Source organism: Tympanuchus pallidicinctus, unplaced genomic scaffold (genome assembly GCF_026119805.1).
Source record: "Tympanuchus pallidicinctus isolate F22 unplaced genomic scaffold, pur_lepc_1.0 scaffold2, whole genome shotgun sequence".
Classification (NCBI taxonomy): Eukaryota; Metazoa; Chordata; class Aves; order Galliformes; family Phasianidae; genus Tympanuchus; species Tympanuchus pallidicinctus.
The window spans coordinates 11,365,558-11,391,234 of NW_026294721.1; the positions used below are offsets into that span (position 1 = coordinate 11,365,558).

The 25,677-nt window shown below is 39.8% G+C and overlaps 2 protein-coding genes across 4 annotated transcripts in view; one reads left to right on the forward strand and one right to left on the reverse strand.

Annotated features, from left to right (window-relative positions):
• CRMP1 (collapsin response mediator protein 1) overlaps positions 1-11,805 on the forward strand; it is a 43,104-nt gene extending 31,299 nt beyond the window's left edge. For both annotated transcript variants that reach the window (XM_052681657.1, XM_052681658.1), the window contains exons 9-14: positions 186-342; positions 3,864-4,005; positions 5,452-5,622; positions 6,833-7,012; positions 8,931-9,096; positions 10,769-11,805. In XM_052681657.1, coding sequence (XP_052537617.1) covers positions 186-342; positions 3,864-4,005; positions 5,452-5,622; positions 6,833-7,012; positions 8,931-9,096; positions 10,769-10,860 — 908 coding nt within the window. In that variant the 3' untranslated portion in view covers positions 10,861-11,805. The remainder of the gene's footprint in view (positions 1-185; positions 343-3,863; positions 4,006-5,451; positions 5,623-6,832; positions 7,013-8,930; positions 9,097-10,768) is intronic.
• A 4,593-nt stretch (positions 11,806-16,398) lies between these two features.
• Positions 16,399-25,677, reverse strand: part of EVC (EvC ciliary complex subunit 1) — a 51,310-nt gene continuing 42,031 nt past the window's right edge. The window contains exons 16-21 of one of the 2 annotated variants that reach the window (XM_052681654.1): positions 25,098-25,242; positions 22,058-22,163; positions 19,932-20,058; positions 19,226-19,319; positions 18,299-18,416; positions 16,399-17,308 (exon numbers count right to left, since the gene is read on the reverse strand). In XM_052681654.1, the coding sequence (XP_052537614.1) occupies positions 17,227-17,308; positions 18,299-18,416; positions 19,226-19,319; positions 19,932-20,058; positions 22,058-22,163; positions 25,098-25,242 (672 nt within the window). In that variant the 3' untranslated portion in view covers positions 16,399-17,226. Of the gene's footprint in view, positions 17,309-18,298; positions 18,417-19,225; positions 19,320-19,931; positions 20,059-22,057; positions 22,167-25,097; positions 25,243-25,677 lie in introns of both variants that reach the window. The other variant, XM_052681653.1, reaches the window with a different exon arrangement.

Here is a 25,677-nt window from a genome sequence, read left to right on the forward strand (position 1 = left end):
CTCAGAGAGCTTCCTGATTAATTTTTTTATCGTGCAGACAAAGCCAAGGCTGCTTTATTTTCTGGGGGCTACACTGACCATGTAGCAATGCATAAATTATACATGGCAGCATGCAGCAAGATCTGTAATGTGCTGGAAAGAGAGTGGATTGTAATCAGTTCCTGTATATCCTTGCTTTCCCCAAGGTCCCCTTGTTTTTGGAGAGCCGATCACTGCCAGCTTGGGGACAGATGGGACGCATTACTGGAGCAAAAACTGGGCCAAGGCTGCAGCTTTTGTGACCTCACCACCTCTGAGCCCTGATCCTACCACTCCAGATCACTTAAATTCGCTTTTAGCATGGTAAGACCTTCATTTTTTTTAACTGACTGGTGCAAAAAATCAAATCAAATCAAGTGCAAGGTGGTGCCACGTGGAATAAAGCATCCAGAGATCAACTCAATTTCTTTAAAACCAGTGCCATGCATGACACAGCAGAGAAGGGAGGGTGGAAAACCATCTGTGAACATGTGCCGGGGCTTTTGGACTGATAGACAGACCTGGACCCTCCAGTTTCTGGGTTGCATATTTGAGATAAGATGTCTGGTTATTCAGGAATTCCTTTTCTTTCTGCTTTTTAAGTGGTTCCTAGTTGTACAGCTAAACAAACAGTATAGCATGCCTTATGTTTTTATAAATTCCAGAGTCCTGAGGCTGGAAGTTAAGTGATATGTATAGAGAATGTATGTCAAGCATGAGAAAGTGACCAGAATGGTTTACAAAGAAGACTGTTGGGGATTCAGGTGGAGACAGGCTAGTGACTGAAAGCATCATGAGGTTGGCAAGGGGATAATTATCAGTAAGGAGGGGAAAGCAGTGTGAACAGTTTAGAGACAAGTGTCTTCTTCATGTAGAAGATATCAGGAACGTCTTGCCAGCAACACAGACTGTAAATCCATCCCTGAAAGTGCTGTCTGTAGCCAACTGTGGGTCTTCTTACATAAGGAAGTTCAACTGTAGATCCCCCAGGGTGGATTGCTGGTGTTGCTGGTGTTAGGAGCTCAGCCACTGAAACCCTTATTTCCCATGGTGGAAGCACTTTGGTGGTGACACTTGTCTCACCTTTTGCCTCCCCTTTCTGAGAATCTCTGCTTTACACAGCACAGTACAATTTTAACCCTAAATGTGGCCTATTGGTGTTCGGAAAACATTTCCTCCTTAGGTTAGTTTTCAACATGACTAACTGGCTGCATGGAGCAATGGCAATGGGGCCAGTGTTACAAAAGCCCTGTGGTGTGTAACTCAGGTTAAGCAGAGCTTTGCTTTAGGTGGAGGGATGTTCCTTTCCTTGCATACATCTCTGCTTGCACATTGCAGGTCAGACTGTGTGCTCAACAAATCTAGATTTCAGCTACTATAATGGTGCTGCATTCACTGCACTGTTAATGAATGTGTATTTGAGCTCTGAGTTGCACGCATTTCTGGTAGGAATGTGCAAGCATTTGTTCTGCTCTGAAGGCCTTGTGGCCTAATTTTCCATCATTGAGTTTTCTGTTCCGTAAAATAAGGACAAGAAGGAAAAATGGCTTTTCTTGTCTGACTTGTCACTAACAGCAGTGTAAGGAGTGAAGCTCATTGTGTGAGGGTAAAGCTCTTAGCAAGCATACATGTACATGTGTATCAGAATGCTTGGTCCTTTTTTTCTGTCAGATGCAGCTATACGTTTTCAGAAAACAGAGTCCTCAAATAATATGTGGGTCAAAACAGATCGGCTGAAATAGCAAGAGAATTTTTAGACCTGGAATCCAAATAATGACATTTACCCTAATATCAGAAAGACGAATGGAGGAGGGAGAGTTTTCATTATGCTCCAAGCATAAAAAATGCCTTTTTTTTTCTTACAGGCTTAGAGTCCTAGATCTTAAATGACAGCAGCTTAGCCTGCTTTTGGCTTTAATACTTTAAATCTATACTATGAAACTAAAAAAAGAGCTGTATGTATTATCCCTCTGCTCTGTATTTGTGGGGAATTTTATGCAAGGATGATGGTAATCATAACATTTCATGTTTCTATTTCACTGTTCATCAGGAGATCAATATTTTACATCCATTAAAGAATACTCAACAATATTCATCTTCTGCAAGCATGCTGCTCATGCTGATTACCACAGAATCTGTTGACTTTTTACTAAAGAGTTGGAAGTACGAAAATTTAGGGTCTGTCCCATCGGGCTTGCAGATTTGGTTCTTTTTTCATCTGTGGCCCCATGCACCTCAGGTAGCTTTCATCTTCCATGGTGTACTACTGCATTATTGCTGCCTTGAGAGGCCCATCTCTTCTCAAGCTAGAGATGTGAGATCTCAGCACTACATTGAAGATGTCAATCTGCCCCCAAAACCTTGTTTACAGTGAAAAAAAATGCCATGAGGTATTGTGTGGTGTTTAAAGAGGCACTGATGTTGGCTGTTAATTCCCACCACTTTTTTGAGATGTTTTCTGTGGTGATTCCTTCATCTCAGTTGTTCAGCTGATCAGATGCTCACCCCACACTTGGCAGTGGTGTACACCTAAGCAGTAGGAGTGTAACAAGAAAGAAGTGGCATACAATCTTATGTCTTTATTGCTGTGTTAGAATAAATTAATGTTTTCCTGATGGATTTGGCTTAATCCTATGGATTATTACTCTTTAATACATTCCTACAGATTAGTATTCATTAATATACTCATTAATAATTCGAAATAGCTAACACATTGCTATTTCACCATGAAGAACATAGGTTTGGCTTATAACAAAAATGAATGGCTGGATCTGAGCATGGTGAAGAACCAGAACAGAGGTCTTCTCCAACTGTCAGCAATCATTAGGGTTGGCAGCCCAGAAAATTGCAGAAAGTTGCTGATGTGTGACTTTTTTCTTCTGTACTTGGTTGCATGTTAGCTTGCAGATACCTAAAGTAGTGGACTAGAATTGTTTAGATGTTTCAGAGCTGGAATTTGTCAATTAGAAATGTCTAAGATTGCTAGAATGTCACCCTTCTGCAGTGACAGGAGAAATTGCAGTTTGTTTCAACTTGCTTGACTGTTGTAAGCGTTCCTGCTGATACTGAAGAGCCTATCTTTTTTTCCTATATTTGCAAAATAATATATATTAATTACACTTTTCCTTCTTATTCCCCAAAATAGTAGTGTTCCAGTTTTGATCTTTGCAACAATTTTTTTCTAACGTGAAAAAATATATTCAAATACAATCATTTTTTGGGTAGCTCTTTCTGTGTTTCATTCCCTGCGTTTCCCTGTGTAAGGCCTATAAGTTAGGTAAATCCAGAGTACATTTCACTTGCACTATCCCCTTTTTTGTTTAATTAAAAGACAGTGTGGTAAAAAATATTCCTCCTTTTTATTTTCATTGTCCTGTTCTGGAAGGCCTGTTTGGAAGGTCAAGGAACACTTGTGTAAAAATTGCAATAGAGTGTATGTGCTGGGGAGAAATGCAGGAAACAAGCTTTTGTGCTGCAAAACGTGCTGTTATTTCTGAACATGGTTATGAATTTGAGTACAGCAGACATTTCATGGAAGCTCCTGATCATTTCCTTAATCTTAACAATAATCCTTTGTCTGGGTTTATGTTTGTGCTTGATCTCTGTTGATAGCAGCCCTAGACCCAAGGAGGCTGGAATCTAGGAACTCAGAGTGTTTCAGGGAGATGTGGAGATGTCAAAACTGCTGTTGGCTCTTCTGTGATCTGTAGCCAACATGGAAAGGCTGCTGATGTCACTTAGAGCCTGTACCTCCAGTGTGTCAGCTTGAAAGGTCCATTTGAGCTAGTCTGAGACAAAGGTAGCCTTGGTGACTGGTCTAAACCTTCTGTGTGTTAACTTCACAGTGGGGACCTGCAGGTGACGGGAAGTGGACATTGCCCTTACAGCACAGCCCAGAAAGCCATTGGAAAGGACAACTTCACTATGATTCCTGAAGGGGTCAATGGAATTGAGGAGAGAATGACTGTTGTCTGGGACAAGGCTGTAGTAAGTAATTACTTTATGACAAGAAATTGACTGTTGGCTGAATTTTGCAAGGCAGGAGACTCCTCATCAGTATTTCAGTGACTTTTTAATATATTAGTGAGAATTCCCAGAGGGAGCAACTATGAGATGAATTGTTTGTTTCAGAAATCTGTTCCAGTTTTATAAACTCAGGTCTGTGTATCACTTCTGACATGCAATGCCAGTGTTTTACTCGACCTGAGGCTTCACAGACTGCAGTGTGTAGTTTCTTCAGTTGTGTCAGAGTGGATGCTTCTCATAGATGTACAATCACATGGCGTGTAGAACAGTTCAATGATTGTGAAGTAGACCTCATGTAAATGAAATGAATGGATTGTTTGAATTTGGGAAGTGTCTCATTGCTTTTCAGAAATTACAACTGGATGGCAGCAGAGCCTGAGGCTAAACCATAAAGTGCTTTGAAGGAGAACGTTGCATGTAATTCATGCTGGCATATTTTGCTGTGGAGTGCCGGTGTATGTTAGCATTTTTTTGATGGTTCCGTGGATCCTAATAAGTAATGATATTCTCCCTCCATTGTCTGTCTTCGCTTCCACACCCAGTCACACACACAGGCTCATTACTTTGCCCTGCACTGCACTCAGATGTGTATTACAGACTGTAAACTGCTGGTATTTACGATACTTTTGTGAGCATTTCACCCAGATGATATTTCATAACCACTGTCTGCAGGGACCACTTTTGTGACTGCAAGCACAGAAGCAGCTTCAGATATCTTCATATATTAAAAAAACAAGCAAAATGCAACCAGACAGTGATATTTTCATTTTGTTACTCCTACAGTAGGAAAGAGCTGCCACAGGGGTTGTGAGATGACGCTTACAGGTGGCAATATTCATTCGTGGACTACTAAGTAGCTTATACATCTCATGATTTATCAGGCAGTAAATACATGTTTATTTGTTTGTTGCCAGGGAAGACCTCAAAATACTCTACTGCAAACTCAAAAGAAACTGCAGCGTGCAGCTGCAACTAAGCCATCACTAACAGTATAAAAGGTTCAATGGGTGGTGACATGTCTCCAGGCAAGAGCTTTGTAATTGAGCAGTTGTATTGCTTTGATTTGCAGATTTGAGAATACATACAGGAGAATAGAGTTAATTTGCAAAAAGTATTTCTAAAGGAATCTGATCATATTCTATACTTGATCTTTTAGTTACTCTTGTAATACTTACATGTATCTATCTCAGTTCTACATTCACTAAAATGCTTAACTGGAAATTACTAGGACTTGTGAAAAAGCACACAGGCATCAGTGCTTAGGGAAAGGGATCTCAGATAGCTGAGAAACTGGATGGTATCCACAGCATCAGAATGTTGTTGGTTTGTTTTTTTTTTTTCCATTCAGCACTCTGAATACTCAGTCTCTATCTTATAAATGCTTTGCTGATGTCACGTTGTTTTTAGGCCACAGGTAAGATGGATGAAAGCCAATTTGTAGCTGTCACCAGCACCAATGCTGCCAAAATCTTCAACCTGTATCCAAGAAAAGGCCGGATTGCTGTTGGATCAGATGCTGATGTTGTTATTTGGGACCCTGATAAGGTGAAGACTATAACAGCCAAAAGCCATAAATCGGTAAGCTGAGAAAGACAGCAAACAACAAAAAAGAAATGTCTCTGTCACTTTTCAAATGTTGATCCCATTTCATGTGAGGAAACACGTGAAATGTAGAGGAGTGGGGCAGCTGCCTACTCCTTATCTGAAATGTGTAGTTCTGAAAATGAAGGTAATGAATCTTGCATTGGAAGCACTGGGATCAGGAAGGATTTATTTTCTCTCTGCATATACAGTTGCACTATTTTTTCGTACTTGATCTTGTAAATCAGCGTGAAGTAGCAGGTCTGCAGCTGAGCTTAATAAAGCTGTGATTATGAGTTTGAAACCAGCTCACTTTTTTTTGCTTACATGAAAAGCAGCTGGTGTTGTGAAATGCACATTTAAATCAACAATACCTTCGTGTATTATAGATGATGAAATACTAACAGTTTCATGGCTCACTTAATTGCAAAGCTTTGGTATGTGCTTTGCTGTCCTTAGCACAGAGTACAACAGTAACTCACCTTCACTTCACAGCAGATCTTCTGTGTTTATCTCAAATTTGTATCATCAGTGCTGTGGTCTTTTGTACTGGGAAATCCTTATATAAATTTAATTGTAAATGCAGTGAGGTGGTTTATATATAAAAAAGCATAAACCTTTGAAAACCTTTAAAAAGTAAATGCAGGTGATTCTGTTTTTATTTCTTTCTCTCTCAATATTTTTGAACAAATAATGATCACCTGCCCTTTGGCAGTCATTCCTATTTAGCTTCAAGCTTTCCTGGTCCTTTCTGGGCTTTTTCAGACAGAAATACATGTGCTGGCTCTGAAATCTCAGTGCTTTCTGCTAGCCTGAAGCTTTCTCTGCTGGGCATCTGAAACTGCCTAACATAGTCATAGCACGTACATGGTGGGACCACGTCTTGTGGGTATCTGACAGCTGAGCCAGAATTTTCCTTCTTAGTGAGGTTATTGCGTTTCTAGAGGTTCTAGATAAACAGGGAAAGTTCTCAAAAAATAGCAGATAAAGTCCTGATGGAAAGTAAGCAACATATCCAGGAGAGGTGGATCGGATACATGCTTTTAAATTATTTAACTCAGAAATGCATTGCTTTTCCTTAAAACAGCATTTTTATATGCCTGTTAACGGCAGTTGCTTAAAAATATGACTACAAATGTGGTTTATTAGTTACTGACTGAAAGAGGTGTTTTACCAAACTTGCAGTGAATGTACTGTTCATCCTCAGGCTGTTGAGTACAACATCTTTGAAGGAATGGAGTGCCATGGTGCCCCGCTAGTGGTCATAAGCCAAGGGAAGATAGTGTATGAAGATGGGAACCTGCACGTAAATAAAGGAATGGGCCGTTTCATCCCTCGCAAACCCTTCCCTGAATATCTTTACCAGCGCATCAAAATCAGGAATAAGGTAATGTCGGATATTATTTAATCTTCTTCCAAGCCACATCCTCTTGGAATCACATATTATATTGTGCTAGTATGAGCCCATATTAGATGGAGTGTGTATGACTTGTTCAAAACGTGACCAAAAAGCTGGCTCCTTTGCAACTGATACCACTTAACACTGTTCTCTTTACTGAGTAGAGCGTGTAAAGGCCTATTGGAGTAACTGTCTTATGCCCAGCTGTGCCATCTTCTGAAGGGAATAGTGATACAAGTTACTTCTAGATGGATGTCAGCGAAGAGATAATGATTCTTTGGGAGAAGAGTTAGCCAGAAGAAAATCAAGAATTTAAAATTGATATTAATCTTTGCATAATGTACAGCCACATTGCAGAGAAGAAAAGTCAGACATCCTCTTTATATTTGGCATCTGTAAACTGCTGTTGGTGCATTTGCTGAACTGAGTTTTAGCAGCATTTACAGCTCAGAAAGCTTTTCTCTTGTGTTTAAATAAAAGCTTGGGAAATAACTAAGATTAAGACGAGGGCTTGGCCTGTCTTGGCAACATTTAGGGGTTCTTTGGAATTTGATGCCAAATTTTGCCAGTGGGTGATAAAATTACTTTGAGAGAACAGGTAACAAGACAAAAATTATTAAAAGATTTATTTTTTTCAACTAAATGTGTGCCATTCCCTGCAAGGATAACCACTGTTGAAATTAAACCTACAAGCAGGTTGATGAGTCCTCCAGCATTTTTATGCAAATTGTGTCAAGCTATGAAAGACAGAAAGTCTGCTCTTCTAAGGAGAAAAAGCACCATAAAAATAAAATGTATTTACATAAGAGTTTTGCAAAATACTAAGTGGTAAATTTTCTTTTTTACATTATTGATTTAGATGATGTGGGCCTTTTCTTCTCGTTTGCCTTTCAAGGGTTTAGCACATGGGAGTGCACTGTAGAGTGACGATGTTGTTTTATTTAAATAGTGAAAACTACACTTCCAAAACAAGTATAGTGTTTCATAGCAGAGATTTGCCCAAAAGTAACTGGGCAAATTGACTTGCATCTAGCAATGGGACTGGATTTGGGAAAGACCTTTGATTATATATACACTGGGAAGGGTATGCGGGGGAACCAAGTGAGGCAGTGACATTTTTGCACTTCCAGCTCCCTCTGCTGCCTGTGGAGAAGAAGTGACAGCAATCCCATATCTGTGTTTCTTTTCTCACTAACAAATTTTATTAATTGAAAACATTTTGAAAAACTCAGTGATGGTTGTATCAGCCACCATTAGCTTCTGTAGCTATATCACTGCACAAGAGAAGATAGATGAACACATCACAGAAGGGCCTGCAGAGCTCTAACTGGCACAGGGAAGACCTCCTGGAATAGGGATAGCAGTATAAATCCCTGCCTTTGTGGAGCCCTGGAAAGTAGATTCACTGCTGTGAGCAGCTGATTCCTTCTGGGCATTAATGTTGGCTCAGCTTGCAAGGTTCTTCTGAGCCTGATGCTGAATTCCCCAAAACGAGGAAAAAGCATTGCTTTCTGTAAAAGCTAGAACAGACTCCTGTGAGCAGTGTGGCTTTCCTACATGGCATTTGAATTCCACTTTTAAACCACTGGGAAAATGATTCTGAAACAATGATCATATAAGCCTTAGATTTCTAATCCTTCGGATGAACTTTGGATTCTGAAATCCAGTGGCTAGAGACTCTTCCTGAAAATTGGAGCTGTTTTCTTAAACATACATTTCCTAGATTTCTGTCTTTGTAAGGCCAGTGAAACTCTTATGATTCTCTTTTCTCATATTCCTCATAAGAACCTTAGGCCAAGATACAGAGACCCCACTGTGCCCAGTGGCCTCTGTGTGTCAGTACGAGTGTCATTAGGGAGCATTATCAGAGCATTCAGTGTCTGGTTTTATTCTGCTCCTGCTTTAGGTGGGAGGACTGCAAGGAGTCTCCAGAGGAATGTATGATGGGCCTGTGTATGAAATCCCTGCTACGCCAAAATATGCAACTCCTGCACCCTCAACTAAATCATCCCCTGCCAAAAACCAGCCCCCACCAATCAGAAACCTCCATCAGTCTAATTTTAGCTTATCAGGTAAGTCAACCCAACTCATTAGAAATGCCTTTAAAGCCTTGAGTATGGATTATTGGTGATTAATTTCAATTACAATAATTACCTCTTTAATCCAATATGAAAAAAAATACATATATGTAACAGGAACATATATAAAATGTTCATATGCATTCTTTCCTTAGGAATATTTAACAAATTACCAAATATTCGGAATGTTTGTAATTTAAAATACTTTTCTGCTGCAGCCTGTATTATTTACCTGACACCATGCAGAGGTCTGTGGTTGATGTGAGTATGGCCTGTCGGTGGTCAGTGGCATGTGGGCCTGGTGTGATTCATGTGGCTCAGACACCTCCGATGTCCTTCTTAGAGTACTGACAGAAGCTGTTAGATGTGGGAATCTCAGTTGTCCTTGCCCACGGTCTCCAAACCATGTGCAGTATCTGTTAATATGCAGATTATACTTTTCCATGTCTCTTCACTCTTGGTGCCCAAAATATTTTCCATGGTGCATAAGAAATAGACTGGAAAATCATCTTTTGGGGTTGTTGGAAATAATTCTTGTCATTTGAAGATAATTACAGGCGTGTCAAATTGCTATCCTTCAAAAGTCTGCAGCCCAATTGGTAAATAAGTGGCTCTTTATGATGTTGTTAGGAAAGACATAGGATTTTCTCCCCCACTGGGAGAGATGGTGGCATTTTCATTCCTGACAAATCCTCTCTTTAGAAATTAAAACTTGTAGAAGAAAGCCTAAGGAGAGTAAGTATTTTAAAAGCCCTTCTAGTGAGTTGGAATGTATTTTTCCCTGTACACTTGGGCCCATGGTGAGCATACAGAAATATGTATATCTATATAAAGAAAAAAAAAAACAAGCTTAAAAGTTTGACCTGTAACAATAAAAAGTAACGGGAGGATTTTGAAAAGCATGTAAAGCTGTGGTTTCTGAGTCTGCTGCTGGACCTGTGTATTATCGTGGCACCTAGTGGTACAAGTTTGATTCCACTCAGGCACTTCACGTGTGACTGAGCCAGAGACTACAATAGCACTTAAAATGATCTGACAATTTTTTAGTAATCTTATTTTGCCTTTAAGAAGCTGAGTGTGTTCACACAGTATTTAGCATAGCAGAAAGCTTGCTGTCACAAACTTAATCGTCCAGCATTTTAAAATGCAGTTTGCAGTGGGAATGAGTTTACATCAGATCAGTGCTCCCTTTCATGTGCACTAACATCAGATTTACTGTGCTGTTAACCCATGGACCCGGCAGGGACAGGTATTTTAAACGAGTGAGGCAGGTTTCAAAAGGCCACTCTGCACATTCATGATTTTCTTTCCTAATAAAAGAGCAATATTTTCTGTCAGGATCTGATCTGGTGAAGGGAATCCAGGTGGTCATCCCTGCCTGGATTCTTTCTCAGATCAGCGGAAGACAATTTCCAATGTAGGACGAGCATCTATGCTCAGTCTGATCCCAAACATTTATGCCTGCATTTCTTACTGAAGATGATTGAAGCTGGGCACGGGCACCTTTGAAGGTCTCTTTGGCACTTCAGGCAGGGGCCTGGCTCAGGAGAAACCAGCTGATGGTGATGTGAGGGAAGCACAGCTGGTATGTCATGTAAAACATCACTGCTGATGATTTGATTTTGCCCTTCTCATAGCCTTGTTTTCTGTGTTCCTCTTGTTGCAGGAGCTCAGATAGATGACAACAACCCCCGCCGCACTGGACATCGCATCGTGGCACCTCCTGGTGGTCGTTCTAATATTACCAGTCTTGGCTGAAAAATGGTGATGGACAGAAACACGAGGAGGAAGGATCATGTATCTGTGTTACTGAACCCACAGTTTTACTTGGTACTAATGGAAATAAAAACCGAAATGTCCTTTTTTGGGTTTTTTTTTGTTTGTTTTTTGTTTTTGTTTTTGTTTTTTTTTTTGTAATTTGTATAGAAAGAGGTGATAATAGTGTGGTGTGTTTGCTTGGAACTACTTGCCTCACAATTGTGCTTTCATGCCATAGTCACCTTAAAGCATGGTGCTTCCATTGCCCCTTTAGTGACCACAGGCTTTAGCTTTGTCTCGTAATTGAATGATGGTTCCTTTGCACCCTTTCGCTGTATTAGAATAGTTAATGCATGTTACTGAGTTATTTATGCAAGTTGCATTCTGTGAGTGAGTCCCTATAGAACACGTTGCCAACAATTGACTAGACGCAATGCCAAGATTAATGTCTGTATTTGATAACCACCACTAAAAACACTTATGAAGAAAACGGCCATCTTGAAAGTATGCAGTAGAGTAGTATAGGCAGCTTCTGTTTTATCTTTAATTTATTATAAACCCAAGAAGCACTTCTCTCGGACACAGAAAATCATCAGGACAAATGACAAATGGTCTCCGTAGCACCTGTCTGTACCCACTCAGTACGTTCCAAGTCTGTGTCCTCATTGTTTCCATTTTAGACCGCGCCATACTTTATACAAACCAATGCCATTGCCACCCCTGCAGGGATTTCTCCTCCTGGGCAGTAGTGCTCTCCTTCTGCATGAGTTTTTTGGTACTTACAGATAATTCAAGTTGCCGTCGGATTTTTAAAGTTTTTTGTACAAAGTTTTTCCTTTGTAATCACATGCATTTTTACTTACTCTACCGTATCAAGATCTACTAGTCGTGGTTCTATTTCTGAATTCAAAGCTTGTGAAATAAAGGAAATTAATTGATGGATAAGCGTCTTCCTCTGCTTTCTGGTACTGTTGCTCAATGATGAAAAATTTTGGGTGGAGAAACTCATGAGAAATTGTCTTTTAGGTTGGCATCATGTGAAAGAAGGAAACACCTTAGATAACAAGGGACATATAGGTATAAATTTCTGCATATGCATACCATAGCATAGCATGATCTAATCTTTCTTAATTAAATCTGTCTTAATTAAATAAGAGTTTGCTGTAAAAAAATATACTTTACCATTTATCTTGCAGCTGTCTCAATTTTGGCCAAGGGAGACTTAAATTAGCTTTCTCCCAATATCTTTAGTAGTTGATTGCCATCATCTTTATCTGTAGTAGAAAACCAATAAGAAACGCTCCAGTTTCACCTAGGTTGCATATGGCTTGGCATTGATTTTCTTGGTATGCTCTGTGCTGATCTGAGCTTGGATAGGGCTTAGGCTTGCCACGAACAAGACGTGATCCAGAAAAGGTGAGAAAAATGGATTTACGTTTCCTCTTTCTATGAGAGCTATGGAAATGCCCTGTTTTTCTGGTTCTCTCACAGACTCTGTAGAAGAAACATTTTTTGTCACTTTTTAGTTGTCTGATTGTGTTGCAGATATGGGAAGTGTGAGCTACAGTGGAGGATGGGTGCTATGAAAGTGAGCAGGTTGGCAAAGCACCACCCATTGGCTTTTTTGTCCACTCTGCCCTTTCCTACATTACCTAACTGCAACAGGAAAAGTACAGTGGCAGCACAGTGCCACTGGAATGATTTTATCTAGTTGTGATACTTGACCACTTATTTCTGGTCTATCCTTTCCATGCAGCAATAAGCTGTTGGCACTGGGTGTGAGGTGCATGTCAGGTGCATTTTGGAGTATAGACTACCTGAAGCCTGTCATTGTATCCTGAAGCCAGCATGCTGTCACCTCCAGTATTACCAGAGAACAAATCATTACCCTACAAAACTTTATTTCGGTCTGCTTGGTCTGAAGCCTGGCATCAGGGCTGGTCTGAATAGCCAGGTATTCTTTTTACTTTGGCTTTAATCTGAACCTGTGAAGAAACACCACAATTCAGCCTAAGGTGATCTGAACTGATTCTGTTTCCAAAATAAAAGAAAAAAAGAAAAAGCCTTTCATCAACAGCAAATATAAATATTGTGCTTGTAAAAAATACTTGACTCTCTATGCCAAGGATTCAAATTCATGTTTCCTATTGCCTGGAGAAAACTCTTTTCGCTGTGCTTGTGTGTTTGCTTGGTGGTCCATATATTTTATATAAAGTGATGTCACCAGAGAAGCCTGAGGATAAACTGCTCTCGAATAGCCTACAGCCCAGCAGATCAGCCATCTTGTCTAGCAATCTTGAAACACGGGTCTCTACCTCCACTGTCTTCTTTCGTGCAGTTTTCTCTAAGCATTGATAGTGCCAGCAGTGGGTCTGGTAGTCTATCCCTGAAAACAGGAGGAAAGTCAGCTTATGAAACTATTGTCTGTTCAATTTTGGAAGCGCTGGTTACAATTTCCGTAGTGATTTTGTTCTGCGTGTGTTTGTGCCAGTAGCAATGATTGCTCAGCTTCCAGCAAAAGTATTCAGTCTACAAGGCTTTTCTTGTTAAAGGTGATAGAAGGAACTGCTGTGTAACTAGTACTGACAGATTCCACTTTTCTACGTGCAGAACACAGTCCTAAACCAAAGAACACTTTGTGCGTAAGGGTCAAACTCCACTGTTGTTAACATGCATTTGTTTCTTCTTGTTAAAGTATCTGTGAATAAATATACCTACGGGTGTTTGAAGCACTTCATGGATCAGTGGTTCTATGTGAACAACACTGTGCTTGTCAGGCCAGTGTAATTCTGGGATTTCTCTGAGGAGAAATGTGCTAGCATGTCCGCCACGTTCAGAAACTCCCACAGCCTGGCCACACTCCAGTGCTGCTGTTTGGGGACAGCCTGCACTGAGCCCATGTGGTGCCTGGGTCTCTCCACCCTGGATAAGCACTGCTTCCTAGATGTAATTTAAAGATATCTTCTTTATTTCTGAGCACAGGGAATTTGCTGCATGGTCCCCTGGTGAGGTGACGGACGCCATAGTTACTGCAAAACACCAATCAGAGAGCTAGCTACACGTGGTGTTCTTCTGCAAGCTTTAGACAAGGTGAGTGGTGCATCTTTTACCATCCCAAGACCTATTCCACAGCACTGCCCCATCCTGTGTGTTGCTAATCCATCCTTGAAAAAAATAAAACTGTAGCAAATAGAAATGAATTCATTTCTGATCCTAAATATGACTGCAGAACAGGAACCTATACTAGTATGTGCTCCCTTGTAGAAGCACTGAGCTGGGCGATGTTCAGTGTCTGAGCAGTTAACTCCTTGCTTTATTCTTGTAGTTTGAAGTTGCTTTCATGCTTTGTGAATTGTCAAACTGCTAAAAATTTGTAGCAGGGCTGTAACTTGTCTTAAAACTATGAATGAGGCTGAGCTGTTTTAATAGCTGTTAGCAGTGATGTTAGGAAGAAAAAAAGGCGTGCTTTTTCCTTACATTTTTGGCAGCACTTTTGTGTGTATCTAGAAGCATGATCAAAGCTCCTTATGAGCCTTTTCTAAATTAAAGAGTTGTACTACAAGGCAGGTGTTTTGAGCTGTATTTCCATTTTCCCCTGTATGATATCATTATGCTGGAGACTGCTCTCAGCTGGCAGAACTGCTCAGCCTTCTCCCACAGACTCTCCAGGCACAATCCCTGGCTCACAAATTATTTCCACTGCCCCCCTTTCTACAGGAAAGATACAAAATAGAGAAAAAGCACTAAAAAACTCGGTAACAGATCAATAGGAAGGTACATGAGACACTGAGATTCATGTAGCTGGAGGTCAGCTAGTCCAGCCTATTCCAAACAGGGTTAACTTCCAAGTCAAAATTGGTTGCTTAGGACATTGTCTAGCTGAGTGCTGAATCTCTTCAAGGATGGATATAACAGAATCACAGACTTGTAGAGACCTATGGAGATCATCTATATCCAACCTCCTGCTAATGCTGTTCCTTAAGTAGGTCACATAGGAAAGCATCCAGTTGCCTTCTGACTGTCTCCAGAGAAGGAGACTCCACAAGCTCTCTGGGCAGCCTGTTTCAGTGCAGTCACCCTCAAAGTAAAGAAGTTTTTCTGCATCCTCTTTGAATAACCTGTTGGTGGCAAGGATATTTTCCTGCTGACCAGTAATAGCTTTAAGTTGCACCTGGAGAGGTTCAGGTTGGATATTAGGTAAAATTTATTCTGAAAGAGTGATGAGGCATAGGAACAGGCTGCTAAGGAAGGTGGAGTCACTGTCCTTGGAGGTGTCCAAAAAACATGTAGATATGGCACTGAGGAATATGCTTTAGTGGATATGGTAGTGATGGGTTGATGGTTGGACTAGATGATCTTAATGCTCTTTTCCAACTTCTTTGATTCTATGATTCTATGATCTTCAGCATCTAGAGACAGCTCAAGACTGTTAATAATGGTTAAAGTTGAAAAATATAACATACGGAGCTTAAATGAACTGTTGTGAGCTCAATTTGCTGTTGCTACACTTGTTTCTCAGCCAAATGAAATTCTCTGTCACAAACTGTGAGACCTGCTTGGATCTGGGAGTCAGACTCGATGATCCTTATGAGTCCCTTCCAACTTAGGATATCCTATGATTCTATGATACTCTTTCTTGTTCAATACCTGCATCACTTATGGAGAACTATCGTGGGTGCCATGCCATGCATGAAATCCATACAGGACTTTTACCAAGGCAATGGATCAGGGGTGTAATGCAAAATGACTGAAGTTAGTAACACTTGATTTTTGTCATGAAGCAAAGGTGATTTGGTGAGAGAATAGGAAAAAGGGCAGTCTGCAGAAAGCCGAGGACAGAAAGCAGGCAGACACAGCCCTGGCTGGCTGGGTCTCACCTGCAGGGACTGAGAGAGGAGGTGGGGGCTCTCCTGCAAGCAACTGCTGCCCTCCAACAGCAAGGGAAAGACACCCACGGGCTGCCCGCGAGAGGGCACTGCTGCCCTGCTTTTGGGATTAGACAGCGAGAAAGCCACACAAGCTCTGCCTAGCGGAATGGATGACACAGTGCATCCTGGTAGACTGCTGCATTCTGCCTGTGACTGGAGCCTCTGCTACACTGCATGGTTTAAATCGGTATCTTCACAACATAATCAACTCTATTATTAAAAGCTTTCTTCTTGCTATGTGTATAGAGTACACAGAAGAATTATAGTATTCAAACAGGAGGAAACAGGCTGCATCCATTTGAAGACAAATCACATCAAACAGGCAATTAAAATGTCTCCATTGGTAAGGCAGAGGGACCATGGAAAATGATTGCTGAAACAGCAGAATCTAATGCTTGAAGTAGAATAATGTAGGGAAAAAGATTTTGATAATGACTGAAGTGAAAATTAACAATTTAACAATTGTGTGTAACGTGCCCAGTAAAGTCATTTGTGTGGCGGTGCTTTCATCCGAGGTGAACTGCTTTGCTGATGTAGTATTTTACATCAAGTGCCAAAGGACAGCCCTTTAGTTAGGAAAATATATGTTAATTTTAAGAAGACAGGAAAGTTAAGAAGACACAAAAGCTGTAAGACCACTTAAGTAGGGCAATTTATTACAAGATACAGGTGCTCTGTGCAGCCAGGGAGAAAAAGCTGCTTTGCATTACAAGAAAAATTCCCATATGGGATGTAATGAGAATAACAAAGTGCACTGAAAACAAAGGAGTTTACTTAAGGAATTAGAAGATAAAATGAAATATAAGAAAATGGAATAGTAGGTGAGATTTGTCTCAGTCTTTTTAAAAAATAATAATCAGAAATCTGAGATAAACAAAGGGAAATAGATTTACAAAAATCTTTGTACAAATTTTAAAGCATAACTTACCTTGGAAGCATTAAAATATAACAAGGGAAAAATAAATTTAATCTTTCAATTTTCAACAGAACCTGAAGTCTCTTTACGTAGTCTTTAAATTTCTGTCTATTTCTGTTAGTCCAAAGCAGTGACCACAAATACTGAGACCAAATCCGGCACATTTCAGGCTCAGAACATCAACATTACAATGAAACCTTACTGCGGTGTCCTGACCTCAGCATTCTAGGGTGGATTGGTTCTGCATTTTCCTCAGGTATATTCCTCATTTAAAACTATCTCCCCTTCATGTTTCCCACACCGTCTGGAAGAGCTTAAAGAATTCTTTGTTTCCCCTTGCCAAGGCTAAGTGAGAATGTTGGGATTGATTCTCACTCTGTAGCTAAAGAAGATTTCTCGGTTATTATTGATGTTCTTCATTGTTCCTCAGTAAACCAGCTCAGTGAGCATTTATAGCTGCTGAGAGCTCCCAGAAGAATGCTTTGGTACTCTGTGTTCAGACAGCTCACATAAATACTTTGACTACCTGTTGCCTCTTTTTTTTAGCATCTTTGTGATTTTCCTTGGTTTAGTCTCCCCTTCGTGTGGCCTCTCTGACCTCTCTCTGAAAGAAATAAACAAGAGAAATAAAACAAAACTGTAGACCAGTTTTTTCAAAGGCTACTCTCTCTTAAATTCATTTTGAGAGCACTTGCTCTATGATTATAACTGCTGCACTAGCTGGTTTCAGCTGCCTCTCTTGAGGCTGCCGAAACAAAGTTGCATAAAGATAAATGTTCCTTTGTAGCGTCCCTGTTCCCTACACGCGTATCCCTTGTTGGCTGTGGGAAAGGAGTGTGTGAAAAGAGTTGATGCCATCGGGGAAAGGAGCCATCTCCTGAACTCAATCCCAGGCTGAGGTCACTCAGGGGATAAATACTTTTCCCCAAAGGCCTGTGGCTCCTGAGAACTACATGTTTGCTTTGCCTGTCAACAGGATTTTCTCTGCTCAATATATCAAGCCCCAGCGACCAGCTGGCTGGTTTGATCTGCCCGTAGTAATCAGCTGGCATCTTTCAGGTTTGTAGCCGTTTCTTCTCCTCTAGTTAGCACCCCAGCATAAGCCAACTGAGACATCTATCAAGAAAATCATTGTTAGAACTGCTACCCTCATCAGCCAAAGACTGGCGCTTGCCTTTGTTGAAGAAATAAAGTGGTAGTTGAAAGCTTAAATACCAGACCATACTTTGGTTGCTACAAGTCAACTTAGTTCCATTGGGTTCAATTGTCCGTGCTGATTTATGCTGTCTGTGACTCGGGTTTTTAAAAGACTACTTAAAGGAAATTTGGAAAGAGTATTTCTCCTTTATCTGCTTAAAATCGAAGTTATTGATAAGATCTGTAACAGCACAGACAAGCAAACTCTGACGATTTTCCTAATTTAGAGAAGGATAAAAGAAAAACAATGGTCAAGTACATGTGAGAAATAAGTGTTAAAGATTTGCTAGTGTAGGTGTCATATTTTGGTTTTATTGGCATACCTGCCTACAAAGTAGATGTACTATTTTGTGTAAATAGTTTTTTCACAATGCATTTTTTTTAGCCTCTACTGTACCTGCACAAGCTGGAATTCAGTCTGAGGGGCTCCTGAATATTTTCACAAGAATCATCTTTATCTTCAGATTCTGGAGACTTTAAAGTACCTCTTTTTGAGTTTGCGTTTCTTTTTTCCCCTGAATTACCGAAGACATCACAGATATTAGAGCTGTTTTTAGATTATTCTCAAGCAAAAAACCCCCAAACAAACAAACAAAACCAAAAAAATACCCAAAAAAACTAAAAGCAAAGCGAAACAAACAAACAAAAATCCGCTACAGTAATTTCTAACATAGTAACACTTCACACAGATAAATTATTATGGCAAAAAAATCACCCCATTTTATGTGGGCCTGTTTTATTGTAAATGCTCACAGAGAGGACTTCAGCTTTCAAATTTGCTGCACACTGATTTAAGCTTCTATGAGGGGCAATCACTGAAAGCATCTCTTGAATAACAGATGCGTCTAATCTCCTAAAAGTGCAGTAGATTCATATAAATATTTCAAGTTTCCCAATTAAATAGGATTTTACTTTTGAGTATCTGTGTGGGAAGGCTGATTCTTCCATTCTACCAAGTGAACGAAAGCTGAGCGATTCAGCCCTGCTCTCCTCCCAGAAATGTAGCAAACAAGGTGAACACAGTCCTTTTTTAAAGTACATCATAAAGATGTGAAAAAAAACTGAGTTTGTGCAAGGTAAAGCTTTACCTCATGGTACCTATTGGTTAAAGGGCAGCTTTGGAGTGGGAGCGGACACATTTATTTGTAATTCAGCCACCAGCAAGCTGGATGACTGTGGAAACTCACTGTACTTTTTTTCTATATCTCAATTACCTATCTGATGAAAAAAAATCTTTCCCCAAAAATCTGTTGTGACCTATTGCACCATACTGAACAGAGTAAGTGCAACTATGTGTTTTTTAAGACTCCTGGATTGTACCAACCTGCTGGCTTGCTTCTTTTGGACAGCTGCTTCTTCACAGTGACAGGAACTCGAGCCAGTGCAGCCAACTCAGTAATGAAGTCCCATTCTGCTTCCTGCACACAAGGATAAAGCAGCAGTCAGTTAACACAAAATGGTTTGATTCTGGGTTATGTTATCCTACACATAGTGTGACAAAAACATTCATGTTATTGCAGAAGCATGGGAAACAATATGGTATGGCTTCCCTTTAACAGCACTTGACACAAACATGCTGAGAGCATCTGATAAGAGCAGGAGATGTGCTGTGAAGCCTGGCTAGTCACATACACGTGGTATTTGGGCTTGACCTGCCTTGTCTTGGCTGTGAACTCAAGCACACTGATGTACTAGTAAGGAGATTGAATAGACTCCATTTGATTAGACAGATATGTTCAAGTAACCAAAAAATAAGCCTGAACTTGCAGTGGACATGATGCAGAACTGCCAACAAGTAAGATAAAGAATCTAACATGTCCCTCATTTCCCAGGTTTTCTTTGTAGGAAATGGTTTCAGGCTGTTAAATGCCTGCCTGTTTTACTGGTTCCTGAGCTTCAATGGTGAATCTCTGCACTAATCTCAAATGGGGCAGCAAAAAGACCCTTACAACCTGTCAACCAAAGAGTGGAACAACAGAAGCTTTGTCTCTGACTGATTCAGGTTGGTGAGTCACGTTATCCTGATTTACCTTCAGCTGATTCTCCATCTCACTTTCTAGGTGATGCAATCCCAGCAGCTTCTGTTTCAGAAACTCCAGACGAATTTGTTGGTGCAATTCAAACTGAGTCAGAACCTTCTTTTGCTGCAGCACCATTCTGGTAGAGGGAAATTTGAAAGTATCCATGTTGTTCAGGATCACAAAATCATAGGGGTTGGAAAAGACCTCTGGAGATCATCTAGTCCAACCCCCTGCTAAAGGAATACAATGCTAGTGAAGTGCAATCAGAAGATTTTGTAGAAAGGCTCATTAGCAGTATCAGTTATCAATATCATTCAGTTTCTAGTGTGAGAAATAATTTTGCTGTAGATTTTTTAATTAGTTTTCCTTATGTTAACAAGCTGCCTTGGGTCACCACAACACACAAGCTCCTTTCTAAGGTTGGAACTGCAGCATTTCAGTTTGTCCATGCCTGGAGATCAGATCTAATTTTGAAGTCTTTTTTCAAAACCATTCTATGTTTTCTGCAATGAGTCAAGTTAGTTTCACTCTCTGCATGCCAAAGAGACAAGCTGTTAGAGGATCAGGTGTGAGGATAAGGGATTAAGAATTAGCTATTTCATTCAGAGCTTTTTAGTATCAGGTTGACACTGAGCCAGAAACACGATAATTAGAAACCTGGTGCTGGGAGCATTGACAGCTATATTCTTCGCTTGTTTTATTTTGCTGGTAAAAGATTAATATTAATATAGTATAATCTGAATGGCTGCAACTTTGCTAAATCTGTAAGTCTCCTGCTCTCTTGCCTGGCCTACCTTGAAGCAAAACTGTCAATCACTCATTGCATTCCTTGGGGAAGGAGATAACACAAATTGTTTCTGACATCTCCACACAATGCAGTTTCTGTTGTAACGGTCAATGCTTACAGAAGGTTAGCTTACAAAATTTGCTCTTTGAAATCACACACACAACCTTACAAGGGCAAAAGCAAATAAAAATTTCCACTGAGTTTAAAAGGAATTAGATAATGGAAATTCTGTCATTGATTTAACATCCTGAAAGAATTTGGGATTTCCTTAAAAATAATCATAATGGAAACATGAAACTGAGTTTTGACTGGTAGTTACGAGATCAACTTAGATGCAAAATAGTTGCATCTTTAATGCCCTATTTTCTAACTGAATGCAGTCCAATTTAATTGTATTTTATTTTGAACTAGTAGAATAGATTAGGGATGAAAAAATTGAAACAGCTAAAAGGGAATTTACATATCAGAATAAATGATGGGCTTGATAATGAACATCTAACATATTTTCTGAAGCTCTTTCCTAGATGAATTTATTTCTATACTAATTCAAACAAGAATGAAAAACAGAAAGTAGCAGAATGTTTAAAAACGAATTAACCACTTTACAATGTCAAAATTGCATATGCAGTGTTACTTTGGATAATAATGAAGAATAAATAAATTAATTACAAAATATATATTATGTGCATATCATTTTGCAAGACCTGCAAACTTACACCTTTATAATATAGATTTGTATGACAATTAATTCTTTGGATTTACAGTGCTTTTTGTCCAGTCTAAATTCCATAAAATCAATAATATATTAAAAATGACTTTTTATCTAATTAACATCTGAGGTGTTCAAGCCTAAATTTTGTGCAAACAATGTCAATCATCAAAGGCATTCAATGAAATCCTCTAGCCATTTTGAATATTACTCATTCTTCAAAAATGTTATCTTCATTATGGTATATATTTACTCAACAGCAAATTAATATGTACTTTTTATATTTAAAGCAGAAAAGATGGAATATAATGAATTGGAGAACAGCAATTCCTATTCCACATTTACACTGAATTTCTCTCAAAATCTGGTGTATGTTTTGGCATTGCTTTTCATTCTGTATTTCCAAACTGTCTCTACATAGTTCTTCAGTCTGTAATTAATGAGTACCAAAAGTTCTATTTAATAAGAAAGCAATTCTTTTGAGATCAATGGGTAGAAAAATTTGGCAACAGATGCTTCTTTTCCATCGAGGACAAAATATTAAACGTAAATATAAAACATTTATTCAACTAGACGTTGATATAAATATGCTAAAGTCAAAGCATTTAAACTGCCAGCAGTGCTTCTGCTTGCTCTCACCTTTGGTGGACTGTGGATGATACATTCAGGATGTCTTTGGTCTGTTTTTCTTTCAGTGCTTGTTCATTCTCTTCTTTCTTCCTAAGTCTGTACCTTTCACTTCTTCCTACTGAAATAACATTTTTGTAAAATCTTCTGCTCACAATTACAGACTCTACTTTGAGGTCTGGCATCCAGACAATCCATGTTTTGCATCAGTACAAATTAATCCCTGTTCTAGGTAGTCTTTCCAAAGTCATTGCTCCTTAAAGATCTCAAGCACTTATCACACATGCTTGCTCTGCCACTGTGATCTGTTGCACCATCAGACACGAGGTTGTGCATTGTTTAGCTGAGATGGTAACGTCAGTGAATTCCCATTCTTATCTGCTTCTCCCGCTAGGCTAAGTGATTCACACAGAATTTGAAGGAGAAATTTTATGAAAACATTGCCAGATAAAAAAACTCTCAATTACTCTGAGGCCTGAGAATGCTTAACACTGCACTTCCCTTCATTTGAAGGTGAAGTAATTTCAGTACTTCTGCTGATGCTCACACTCTGTAAGCAATCTCTCTATCTGTTGAGTGGGATCTTGAGCCTTGCCTTCAAAGTCCTACCTGGAAGCAATTTGCTGGATATACTTTCCTCATACCACTGCATTTTTTCTAAAACAAGGAGAGAAATGGATGGGTATACATAACAAATTAAGCTACTTAACATTCATCTGGGGAGCACATGACTTGTTCTGAATGCTGGGAGAGGATGGCAGGCACCTCTGAGGCTGACAGTGTATTTGGTGAGGGGAACCACTCTTTCCCCATGTAGCAATCATGCTGGGAAATCACCTCACAGAACAGGCCCTTCTAAAAGTAAAGAAACATTTATGTCCTGTTTCCTGGCTGGCTGACAAGGCTTAGCCCAGGGGCAGAGCTTCCAGCTGTTAAGAATCACAGTAGAAAATTTCAGTGCTTCTGGGGGCAATACAACAGCTGAAGAGGGTAGGTATGGGGCCTGCACCACAAATTTTGACTTAGGTTAAAAAAGGGCTTATATCTACTAGAGCATCAAAAGCTCTTATTAAACCTATTTCTCTCTCCTAATACGTGAAGTACCAACAAAGCAGAAGTAGTTTACTTGCTGTTACTGAAAAACAGGGCCACGTTAGAGCATGCACATGTATCATTGCAATATTTTTCACTGTATTAGTTCATTTCAGCTTTCAGTTTCAGCTTAGTTTCTCTCAGGCCACAAAATCTCAAATACTCCTGTGTTTATTACCAACATAAATACTCTCATCTTCTTTCATGCCTGCAGGCTTACATTGCAGGAGAGATAAATTTATTTTTCCTCAGTTGAAAAGAAAATGTGCTCTTTCAGTAGCTGCTTACACACGTAATTTTCTTTCTCATAGTTCACAGAATGCCAATTCATTGAAACGATATATCCACACAAACACTAGGAGAAAAAATGATACAAAGAGTGGTGATCAGAAGACTCTCTTTGTCTCTGCTGATTGGTATTCCAGGTCGTTCAGACTATTTGGGAGACTAGTTGAGAGCAATATGGAAACACCAATGAACAAAAACCAGTCGTGTATGTAATGACAGTGGCATCTCAGCTTGCTCAGATCAGAGAATTGCTTAGCAGTGGGCTTTGGTTTTAATTCCTGCTTATCACAGAATGGCTTAGGTTGGAGGGGACCTTGAAGATCATCTAGTTCCAACCTCCCTGCCATGGGCTGGTTGCCAAAGACTAGATCAGGCTGCCCAGGGCCCCATCCAACCTTGCCTTGAATGCCTCCAGAGATGGGGCATCCACAACCTCTCTGGGAAGCCTGTTCCAGCATCTTACTACCCTCTGGATAAAAAATTTCTTCCTAACGTATAACTGAAGTCTATCCTTTTCAGTTTTAAGCGCTTTTTCCCTTGTCCTGTTGATGTCAGACTGTGTAAAAAGTTGGTCCCTCTCCTGCTTGTAAGCTCCTTGAAGTATTGCAAGGCCACAATGAGGCCTCCCCAAAGCCTTCTCTGGGGAGTAGAACCAAGCTAAACTAGCCCAACTCCCTTAGTCTTTCTTCATAGGAGAGGTGCAACCAACTCCAATCAAAGGAATTTTAGACTGCTTGTAGTCAGCTAAATCAAGACCAAAGAGGTCTTAAGAGAGACTTAGTGAGAACACAAATAACTGACTGCCTTGCTGGCTGCCAGTGTCTAAAACACAGGCCATCAAACATCCCTGCACAGATTTTGCCTGTTACTTCAGCTTCCAATTTTAAGGCTTCAAGGTCCATGACAGGCCACTGCAGAACAGATTGAATCTCCTATAACCAGTGAGCTATTAACAGGAGCTCACAAAACCTTCCTACTGAAGTATGTGGATAGGTTTGTTCCTCTTCAGAAATCCTCTGCTTTGGTTAAATACTCAATCCTACTTAAATTGTTAACTTAGGTTTTAGAAAACAGCTTTCATTCATCCGCACCGTGTCTCAAATACTTAGAAGCTTCTGTCATTCTACTAACTTACTAACTTCATTTAATACCAACAGTCTTCATCCAGAGGAGAGGAGAGAGCTTGCAGAAGAAATCAATAATCACAGCTTGCTTTCTTTCCTGTCCTGAAGGGACTGAACAATTAGAAATAATTCCAGGAAAAAGTGTCTGTATATCTGTGGAATCCAGGAGTTCATAAACCTCACTAGCAGTTGCACAGACTGTGAAAGTGTTACGGCTGATAGCAAGAAACAATGCAGTAGCTCATATTCAGGATGGGAATGATTGGCTTTTTCCTGTATCCTCCCATGAATCTTCTCTATTTCAGAGAGAATAGCATTTTATTGAGTCATAAAAGGAATGAATATAAGAACCTCCTTCTTAAAATTGAAGGCAAACATCTCAGAGAAACCAGACTGTCTGCCAGGAACTGCAAACACAGATCTCACCCCTTCTAAAAGGAAGATCTACTTTGCAGGCTCTAGTCATACACTCTTTTCACTCTCTCTATCAGTATTTGTTAAAAAAATCCAACACAACAATGTTTTATAGCTGTCAATATCATACATACCTTGTAAGGATTTCAGTTGCTGAAGTTTTTTCCCTTCATAGTCTTCCATGATTTTTCCAACTTGCTGATAGTAGTTTTCTACCAGTCTATTGATATTATTACTGGTCCCATATACACTTTCTACAGCAGCTTCTACCAGTTTCTCCTGCATTACACATTAGAAAATAGCAATTAATTTTCTAAGTAAAAAACTAGGTGTTTTGTTCTGTCTAAATCTGAAGACCAAAATTAATATCGTATGCGCATACAAGATTGTAGATTTTGTGCTTTAAAAATGTGACAAACTGATATGTTGGAACGTGAAGAATTACAGTACAATCTTTCTAATAACAGAATTTCAGGGGTTTGAAGGAACCTCAAGAGACATTAAGTCCAACCCACCTTCTAAAGCAGGTTCCCTACAACAGGTTCCACAGGCAGGTCCAGAATAAGTCATCCAGACAGGTCTTGAGTTTCTCCATAGAAGACTCCACAACCTCTCTGGGCAAAGTGTTCCAGAGGTCCATTACCCTTCCCATACTGAAGTTCTTCTGCATGTTTGCATGAAACTTTCTTTGTTCAAATTTTAGACTATTGCTCC